General features: G+C 34.5%; 1 protein-coding gene across 1 annotated transcript; it reads left to right on the top strand.

The window, feature by feature from the left end:
- The first annotated feature begins 1,890 nt into the window (after positions 1-1,890).
- Positions 1,891-6,885, top strand: LOC107949591 (kinesin-13A-like). Its single transcript, NM_001327559.1, is given in 12 exon segments — positions 1,891-2,061; positions 2,482-2,703; positions 3,035-3,226; positions 3,425-3,526; positions 3,965-4,042; positions 4,157-4,238; positions 4,536-4,695; positions 4,775-5,077; positions 5,580-5,798; positions 5,914-6,271; positions 6,358-6,423; positions 6,706-6,885. Coding segments are annotated over 12 exon segments (2,133 nt in total).
- Positions 6,886-11,038: the final 4,153 nt, after the last annotated feature.

Consider the following 11,038-nt stretch of genomic DNA (forward strand, 5'->3'; position numbering starts at 1 on the left):
TACGACCCTCGTCAAAGGAGCATGCTTTATGAAACCCATATGAAAATGCGAGGAAGAAAAACATAGGGGTTTTCCAGTATAATAAAGTAATTCGTGTTGTCCATGTCTACCAAAAGCAGTGACCATGTTAGTAAAACCTATTACACCTTAATTATGTCACAGATTATAATAACGGGGGCATAGCCTTTGGTGGACATGGATAAAACAAAATACTTGGTTATGCAAAAAGGCCACTGCATTTTTCTTCTTTGTACATTTGTTTGTGTTTTATAATGCATCCTCCTCTAACGAGAAAAAACTTGTTGTCGTGCCCGCATAACCACTATCAACTACAACCCCATTTATGCTCCATCCCTCGACAATATAACCTTTGTAAACTTGAAGCCCTAGTTACACTTAAACCTCAGACCGTATAATTATCGTCAAGTGGGACCTTGAGTTGCAACACGATCCGACTTCCCGAGTGATGATTCCATACTCACATGACAAATGAAATTTATGGGTGACCTAGCTCCACGACACCATCGTGAATTCAAACATTTCTTAAAACTATAATCATGTCTATCTCAAATACGGACAAAAATAAATTTACAAATTTTTAATTTCCAACCACAAGAAAAGAAAAAAAAATTTACCAAAGTGAAAATGCGCCTTATAGAATGCATTTTTATTAGAAGTGAAAATACACCCGTAAGACACGTTTTTCTTTCTATTTCCGAAAACAATGTAGATAGATAAATTTTCAAAAAAAATTAGTATAGATTCTCAATTTTTTTTTTCAGCATATATGTAAAATTTAGCCATCATAATTGGAACTGTTCCAAAAATAGAAAAATAAAAGTAAAAAGATTTAATCAATTTGATGAAACACATGGTGTCGGAGAGTTGTATCCCTACAAGGTGGAGCTTTGGATGAGACTCAAAAGCGCGCGACTTGTTGATTTCTTTGGAGGGTCCCACCATGTGGGACGGTGGTTTGCTGTTACCCCTATTTTCGGCAAAACAAATAACTCCAAATTCCTTCAAATTATTCAAAGATTTAATCACCTTCATTATCCCTCTACTCTTTCGACTATTGAAATTTCGTAGTCTTTACTCTATATTTTTAATTTTAGAAATTCAATTCCTCTCCTTGTTTAATTTAAAAATTAATATTTAATTTATAACACACTAATAAATTTTTTTTTAAGAATTAAATTCCAATGATAACACATATTCAATTTTTTCCAGAGAAAAACACATATTCAATTAAACAATAGCAATTAATAAGGTTATCAATTGGATTTTAAATATTTTGTTGGAGCTAAAGTTATCTCTCCTAATAATATTATTTCCAAGATTCAAACTTTAATTAGATTTTAATATTTAAATCAAATAAGTAGAGTGACTAAATTACTAAAATTAAAAGTATAGAGATTGAATTTTAAAAGTTTTAAAGAATATAGGGACTGAAGACAGAATTAGACCTTTTTAAAGAACAGCATATGTATAGACCCCCCCAAGTCCCGGGCCCACTGGATCCCTTCTCCACAATTTTCGGCTCGATCCGCCGTCGTATAGTCCCTCCTTCCACATCCCCCAACGGCACGTGCCACACGTGTCTCTCCCAACTGTCTTCAAAATTCAAAAATCGACTCCCTTTCTCGTACTCTCGTTGACACAGTCCATTTTCTTTATAACTCAATCCTTTTGCTTTGAATGATCATTGTCTGAAACCAAAGCTTAAAAAAGATCGAGGAAGATCCGGTTAAGTGTTAATCGGGTGCATTTGATTGTTCTCTCTTTATAATTTCTATTTTGAAGAGGTAAACCTTTAGATCGAAGGATCGAAGTTTTGTTTTTAATTTGATTAAATAATTGAAGGAAAGTGAGGGGGGAGAGTGTTGGGAGATGAACGGAATGGGGAGACAGAGGCAGAGATCTGAAGCGGCAGGAGTTCAAGTGCACCATCAGAGACAACACTCAGATAACTTCTTGGAAACGACGTCGAATGGGAGATGGCTTCAGTCTGCTGGTCTTCAGCATCTTCACTCTTCCAACAACTCTGTTCCTCCTCTTCAGGTCTCACACTTTTTCCTTTTTAATTAATTTTTTTTGTTGGAGAAATAAAAATGAAAATGGCAATCTATTTTTTTTAGTAAGAATAAACTGAAAATGTGTTGATTTTTTAGATTTAATTATACAATTTTAAGTCTCTAACATTTTATGCTGCGAAAGGAAAAACAGTTAAGCGGGCTGCTTTAACTCTTGAGATTTCCTTTTTTGTGCTAAAAGAAAACAAAATGAATGAAGTTTTCCAGATTACACTTTATTGGATAAAAATTTTGATAAATGCTTGATTTTTTTCCCCTTTTTTAGATTGGAAATTAATTTGCGAGAAAAATAAATAAATGGAATGTGCAGGGATCAATATTTCAATACAAAGTAGTTATTATTTCGAATGCATGATTTTGCTGCTTATGCTGCTTGGATCGAGAGCAGGATTATGCGTTTTATGGTGGAGGAGGAGGATCTCAAGGATCTAGAATGTATAGGAATGTACAGAGGGGTTCTAATACGGGGAACGACTATTTCACGGAGCCTACAACTCCTCCAGTTAGTTCGCGTCCGCCAAGCCAGAGGAGGAATGGTGAAGACTCGCCCGGCGAGTTCAGTCCCGGTCTCTTAGATCTGCATTCTTTTGATACTGAGCTTCTGCCCGAGGTTGGTCACTTGCCATTTCATCTAAGAGTTAGAGTTAGCGAATGTAATGTAGATTTGTGTGTATGCAAGCCTTCAAATGCAAAGAATCAATGAAATTGGAAGCTATTTGTACTTTTGTTTCCTCATGAAATATGCAGGTCGAACTTTTGAGATTTAATTGTATGATCTTCAAACTGGGGATGTGATGCTGAACGATGCAAACTGTGTTGCATATATTGTTGATGAATTTATTTTTTTCCTCTTTTTCCGAGACAATAGAAAATTATAAATTCATATGTGGAGTAATTTAGTGTTTAATACTTAGTTATGGAACTCTGTTAACTGGTGACAGATGCAGATTCCTAACCTGTATGATGCTCCTCTTTATAATCATGTTCGAGGTAGAAGTCTTGATGACTCTGAACCCTATATTTCAAACAACAAACAAACAGGCAAAGCTCGTGGTGTGCCAGAGAATAGCCTCCTTAAAAGCTTTGCTGCAGACAGAGAGAAGGTCAATTCAGTTGCAAAGATCAAAGTTGTGGTATGTTTTTATTCTGCTCCGTTTTCTAACCTAATGGACTTGAACATCACCAGGACCTGTGACTTTCTGACTGCTGCTGGGTTCATGTCAAACCACATTTATGCAAGACTTGCTTTGCACAAGTAAACTAACATCATGTTTATGTTACATGTGAATACTACTATCGCTGTGAGACTGAGTATGGGTTTTTGACTGTAGGTGCGGAAAAGACCTCTGAATAAAAAGGAGTTAGCAAAGAATGAAGAAGATATTATAGAGACACTTTCCAATTCCCTAGTAGTCCATGAAACTAAACTTAAGGTAACAGTAACATTGTTTTGTCCTCTACAAACTCAACAATATACCACTCTATGAAGGTTATATAAGAACCTAGGAATCCAATATAAACCCAGAGAATCGTCAACAGGTGTATGCCAAATTTCTACCCTGAGATATATTAAACAAATGTGAATGGGACTAATGATCCGCGGTTTTCACACAAGATTATTTTAAACTGCAGTTACTGCAATGCCAATCCGCAGCCTCTTGGGAGGTTCAATTATATTTTTGGAGGTTTAGCATCAATGGTTGTTTTAGTCTTTCTTGCTAGAAACATAATGTCACGCGTGTCAAAAAACCAATAGTTTATGTTCTCTTCATTTAACACTCGGCTTTTGACGCACTTGAATTACTCATCTGCTCAGTAACATTTAGAATTTGAGTAACGTTTTGATGCCTTTAATTCTTTACATATTGTAGGTTGACCTTACAGAATATGTGGAGAAGCATGAATTTGTTTTTGATGCAGTGCTGAATGAGGAGGTCTCAAATGATGAGGTAAGTAGATGATCTAAATTTATTAGTGGATAAAGGAAGGATATATTGTAAGACATGGTTTTCCTTGAAAATTTGTTTTTATCAACCTATCTTGGTCTCATTTATTTTTTGTAGGTCTATCGTGAGACCGTGGAGCCCATAGTTCCTATAATTTTTCAGCGCACTAAAGCGACTTGTTTTGCATATGGTCAAACAGGTGAATAACTTTCTCCAAAATCTTGGATATACACTATGATGAGTTGGTATTGCATGACTCTTCATTTTTGTGCAATGTTTGTATAATTTTAAATCATACTGAAATGATACTTTCAGTGATGTTTTTGGCATAATCCTTTGTCACTAGCCCTTTCTATTCTTCTGCCTAATTTGGCAAAGTCAAAGGATGCCTTCAGTGTTTGTTGAACACTAAAATTTACCTTCTTCATCAAGTCATGTTATATTTTTAAATTATAGCTGTAAGCATCTTGAACTTATAGGTCTTTCTCTTCTTCAGGAAGCGGAAAAACCTTTACTATGAAGCCACTTCCTCTTAAAGCTTCTCGGGATATCTTGAGGTTGATGCACCATACTTACAGGAACCAAGGGTTTCAGTTGTTTGTGAGCTTCTTTGAGATATATGGAGGAAAATTATTTGATCTCCTCAGTGATAGAAAGTAAGTTATTAAGCATGCCCCTTTTCTAGTCAGTGCTATTAGTTTATGAATTGGCTGAGAGCTGATCCTTCTTTTGCAGAAAACTCTTTATGCGAGAGGATGGTAAGCAGCAAGTTTGTATTGTGGGTTTGCAAGAGTACTGGGCATCAGATGTGGAGACTATTAAGGACCTTATTGAGAAAGGAAATGCCACAAGAAGCACTGGTACTACAGGTGCAAATGAGGAATCTTCCCGTTCTCATGCCATACTTCAACTTGCTATCAAGCGATCTGTTGATGGAAATGAATCGAAGCCTCCCCGTGTTGTTGGCAAGCTCTCCTTTATAGATCTGGCCGGAAGTGAACGAGGTGCTGATACTACGGATAATGATAAACAGACAAGGTACACTGCATTCTTCAATTGCAAAATGATATGACCATTGACCATGGTTGATATTTTGATTCATTACCGGAGGTAATAGTTGAAATAAAGAAATGTTGCATCTGATGTTAAAGTTAGATTTACAATGCATTGTAGCCTGACGTATGCTAAATATAACTAACATACAAATTCTCGTAGATGAAAGGGTTTTCCAAATACTCTGGAGATTCTGGATGTCTCAGCTTTTCCAAGTCATGTAGGTGTCATAGTTTCATAGTTCTCTTAATTAAATTTACTTAATGATTTATTATCAAGTCAATCATTTAAAAGTACAGGGGTGTTTAAGGAGTCTAAATACACCTGGAGTTTGTACTTTTGTTGATAAAATATGGTTCCAGTTCATGTTGTTCAGCTCTATCACCCTACACACACATACATTCATGCGGGACAAACCTTAGATGTGTACTTAATTAATTTTGCTGGATCTGCTTGTTTAATTTAGCCGCTTCTATTTACGGTGCAGAATGGAAGGTGCAGAGATCAACAAGAGCTTACTTGCATTGAAAGAGTGCATAAGAGCTCTTGACAATGATCAGGGCCACATTCCTTTCAGAGGCAGCAAACTGACGGAGGTTCTAAGGGACTCGTTTATGGGAAATTCCCGTACTGTTATGATATCTTGCATTTCACCGAGCTCAGGGTCATGTGAACACACTCTGAACACCTTAAGATATGCTGATAGGTGAATGGGACTTGCTTAATTGTTAAATGGTTTCAGCATCAGTTTATTCCTATTTTGGTTTTGTTTGCTTTCCTTTCAAGTATTTGACTTGCATTCAATGTTAAACTACATCCAGGGTGAAGAGCCTTTCAAAAGGGGGAAATCCTAAGAAGGATGCATTATCTTCAAGCTTAAACCTGAAAGAGTCAACTGCGCGGCCATTATCTTCTGTTTTACCAACTGCATTGACCTCGGAGGATTATATTAATGATACATGGCCTGACCAAAATGAAAGAGATGATTTTGCTGCGTCAGAAGATTCCTATGAGCCAGAGAAACTGATGTGGAAGAAAAATGGAAAGCCGGACCAATACAATTTCTCAATTTCAGAGGACAAGTTACGGAAACCTAATGGTGAGACAAGATGGAAGGAACCACTAAGATCTGATTTCAAGCATTCAAAATCAGATGATGATTTGAATGCTCTCCTTCAGGTAATTCTTGAAAGAGAATGACTATTGTTAGAGATATGAACAGTGATTTGTATGTGTTAAAAAGTTTGTGCATTGCTTTTACTCAGGAAGAGGAGGATCTTGTAAATGCTCACAGGGAACAAGTGGAGGAGACCATGAATATTGTCAAAGAGGTAAGCAATTAGACCATTTCATTGAAGTACCTGTGTTGCTTTGACTTCTTGTTTTTCTTCAAGTATTTTGTATCCAACATTCATGTCCAACTCATATCGAAATACGAGTATCGGGATATAAACCCTCCGAGGGCCTTCTAAATACATGGAAATGCTTAAAATGAAATGAACATATATCTGTGTCGTACACACATCCATCCAAGTATCATAGTTTTGTTTCACCATAGGTTTGCTATAACATCTTTTTGAAGTTTTTGTTAAATATGCATCCATCATTTACAGGAGATGAACCTGCTGGTTGCAGCAGACCAACCTGGGAACCATATTGATGATTATATATCGAGATTGAATGCCATTCTTTCTCAGAAAGCTGTCGGAATTACACAGTTACAAACTCGTTTATCTCGTTTCCAGAAGCGCTTAAAGGAGCATAATGTTTTAGTATCTTCTTCGGGGTATTGATTATTTGTAGCTGTGTGCTGGATGATTTTCCGGTTGTCATGTAATCTTCGTATCTCGGAGATAGAAAAAAACGAAAGGTTATAGATACTTAGGGATTCCAACTCTAAATCCATTGAATATCGTATTATTAAAAATGACTACATGAATCACAAGCGAGTTAAATTCCAAGGCTCTCTTCTTTCTTTCGCAAATTCTCGTTCTTTCTTTTACTTTATTAATTTAGATTCCTTGTTTTTATATGCTATTGTAAAATTTTGAAGCATTGCTTGTAATTCATTTCAGTATTTGGATATTTCTCAAACTATGATACAATCTTTTATTTTATTTTGTCTATATAATCTATAAACTATATCTATAATATTAGAAATCCTATCATACATGTATATGTCAAAGGCCATGGATTATAGCCCGTGACTATTGTGCATAAAATGTCTCATGGAGGTCAATTGATTAAATGGGGCTTATTTCATCCACTTGAACTAACCCGATTTGTGGAACCCATGGAGACCTCCATCTACTTAAAGCCTTAGTGCCCTGGAGAAACACTCCAGTATTACTAGGTTAATGTAAATCATAAGGGATAAATATGTATACAGTTTAAATTTCTTAGGATTTTCATATTATAGATAGGAACTAATTTTAGCCATTAATGTAATTCAATATGTACCGTTAGATTTGGGGAGCTCAACTATAAATAGATATCTTCCTTTATTTGTAATTATCTCATTGTACTTCACTCATTTTTGAGTTAAAAATATATTGAGAGCATTTACTTAAATAACTTGTGTGGATTACTTTCTTGTGGTTTTCAGTTCTTTCGTTGTCCTTTCATTTCGAATTATTTTTGCTATATTTTTTTGTGCCTTAGAGAATTTTTAGGAGAATTCTCATATTTTGAGAGTTAGGCTGACTTACGCAGATTTGAAGCAAAGAAATCTCCTAAGGCCGCGTGGTTTGCCAAACTTAAGTTCTAACCTTGTGACATTGGTATTTGAGCAAGTGTTCGAAAGTGTTGGTTGAGATGTCGAAAGGAGTAGATGAATATGTTGAGCCAATGGAGACCTGTGGGAGGGCCAATAAAGCTAGTAGATCGAAGGAGCTATCAGCTTTAGATAGTAGGGTGGCCAAACTTAAGGGATCTATGGGTAATGTGAAGGAGACCCTCAAGGAAGTTGATAGGCGTACCACAGAGTTGGAATGGAGGTAAGATCAGCTCAAGGTACAAATGATAGAAGCCCTTAGTAATAAAATGGATCCGATGCAAGGGATCTTCAATACCGTTGTGGGGTTTTCTTAAATTTGAGATCATAGAAAGGTTAGGAAGCTTACCAGCTTGAGAAAGCATCAGCTACTTATGCACAAACTTTAGCTACATTCTTCTATGCAGATTGCTCTTTAATATTTCTCTCTTTCAACCAGACCAATGAAAAAGATGAAGAAGGAGCTGAAAAATGAAAGAGTAGCACCAGAGATTAACGTCTCTCTTTTATATAGAACTCTCGCTCTTCCTTCATCGATACCAAATTCAACAGCCAATTGTACACGTTCATAATCATTATGTCTCCCACTAAGATATACTCTTAATTCAAACTTAACGGAACCAATGTTGAAATCTAACTTTTCCACAACCAATCTTTCAATTCATTTTATTTTTACTAGAATCTGCTCAATTTGTAAGCTTTTCAATTTAGTTCCCACAATCACCATTCCAACTTAAACTTGACGTTTCGGGGTGTGACACATCAAGTACCGATAGTTAAGGAACTTGTTGATGTATTTCTGCAAAAAAAAAATACCTAGATTACCACCAAAGAGAGAAGTTAAGTTTGTAATTGCTGTGGTACTGGATCCGCTTCGATCTCCATTGATTTGTATAGATTAGTACATACAAAATTAAAAGAGTTGTAGGCAAATTATTAGATAGGGGATCTATTCAACCAAGCATTTCATCTTGGAGTGCGATAATGTTATTTGTGAAAAATAAAGACGGAATTATGAAATTGTGTTTGATTCTAGACAATTGAGCAAGTGACCATAAAGAACAAGTATTTTTTATTCCATATAGGCGACTTGTTTGTTTAGTTAAAGAGAGCTACCGTATTTTTGAGAATTGACTTTTGATCAGGGTGTTATCAATTTAGAGTTATGAGTCAGATGTATCGAAGATTGCTTTTAGGATTTGATATGGCACTATGAGTGTCTGGTGAAGCTGTTTGGATTAATTAATGCTTTAGCCATTTTCATGGACTTGATGAATATAATTTTCTAACTGTATCTAAACAATATTGTTTTTTAAATTTATTGATGACGTTTTGATTTATTCAAGAAATGAAACTTAATATGATCAGCATCGAGAACAACGTTACAGATTAGCAAATGTAAAATTTGGTTTTGAGAAGTGGAATTTTTAGGACACCAAATTTTCAGCTAAAGGAATCTGTATTGATCTGAATAAAATTTCAATAATTGAGAACTAGAACCCTACGAAGAATATTATATAAGTGTGTAATTTTTTGGAACTAGTTGGATATTACAGATGGTTTGATAAAAGTTTTATTTATGATAACTTTGATGATAAGGAAACCATTGTAGAAAGATTTTAATTTTGTTCGATCAAGTAAATGTCAACAGAATTTTGAACAGTTGAAAACGTTTAGAATTTTGAGTTTAGTATTGATGATAACAAGAATCTATGTTTTCAAAATCGTTATATGTGCTGAAAGATTCAAAGTTGAAACAAGACATGTTGCATGAAGCCCAAAGTGATACCTATTTGAATCATCATTCAGGCATTGATAAAATGTACTGTGATCTGAACAGTAGTATGAGTGATCGGATGTAAAAAGGAAGATGTTAGAATTAGTGGTTAAATGTCTAGGATCTTAGCGAGCTAAAGCTGATTATTAAGTTCCGCCAAGTTTGTTGAATCAATAATAATTCCAGAATGGGAATGGAACAAGTTTCTATAAATTTTGTGTCCAGTTTATCTGACATGGGAAAAATGAAAATTATGTAATTGATGATAGTTTGGAAAATCAACACACTTTAATGTTAGGAAAGATTACTCACTCGAGAAGCTAACTGAAAAGAAAATCTCTGAGAGTGTCAGGTTATATAGTGTACCACTGTCTATTATTTCAGACTAGTGATGAAGTGTATGATATTAAGGAGGTTATGTGGGAACCAGATGAAACTATAGAATCACAGTCCTTAACTTATTCCCAAGTAAAAATTTTGAGGATGAAATTTCTTAAGAGGGGAGAGTTGTAACAACCTGTTTTTCAGTGGTGCTGAAAACGGTGATTTCTAAACCCCATTCTTTGATGATCGAATCCGTAAATATTATTAATTAATATTATCGAGTTAAATATAAATTTATATTGAATTTTGGTTTGACGAATTTTTTAATTAACTAATTAGTTAAGGTGTAAGTGTTTTAACTCTAAAGTCAATGGTGTTGGAAAATGAGGTATCAGGACCTCATTTTCGTAAATTGAGCCCATAAATATTATAATATTTATAGAGTTATTATTTAGGTGAATTAAATTTTGGATAAGTAATTTTGCCGAATTAATGAATAATTAAGGTACAAGGACTAAATTGTAAAAACTATGAAAGTTAATCGTTAATGATTTTTATTAGTTAAAAGAGTTAAAGTGGCAATTAGACCATATTTAATTAATAGTGGACGGTTTGCTAGTGCTTGTTAAGAAAAATGTTAAAATATTGAAACTTTAAATGATATAATGTGTGTATTAATAAAATAAAAGAAACAAAAGATGTCAGTGTTCATCTTCTTGTTCTTGAGTTGAAACATCAAAGAAAAAAATGAAAGGAGAAGCCATTTTTAAGCTCAAGCAATCGGTCCATGCATGGTAAGCCAAATCAAGTCCGTTTTTTTGTGTGTGTAAATTTTATGTTTATGAAATCATTGTAACTCGATTTAGTTAAATCATGTTTTATTTTCTAAAACTGTTAAAGTTTTAAAATGTTACCATTAATGATTTTTGAAATTTTTGATGTTAATAGTTAGCTTTTAAGCTTAGAAATGAAAAATGGATTAATTTGTAAAGTAAAATGCTAGTTTTTGAGTATAAGGACTAAAATGAATAAATTGTGAAATTATCATGAGAATTTGATAGAAATAATAGTA

Source organism: Gossypium hirsutum, chromosome D03, assembly GCF_007990345.1.
Source record: "Gossypium hirsutum isolate 1008001.06 chromosome D03, Gossypium_hirsutum_v2.1, whole genome shotgun sequence".
In the NCBI taxonomy this organism is placed as follows: Eukaryota; Viridiplantae; Streptophyta; class Magnoliopsida; order Malvales; family Malvaceae; genus Gossypium; species Gossypium hirsutum.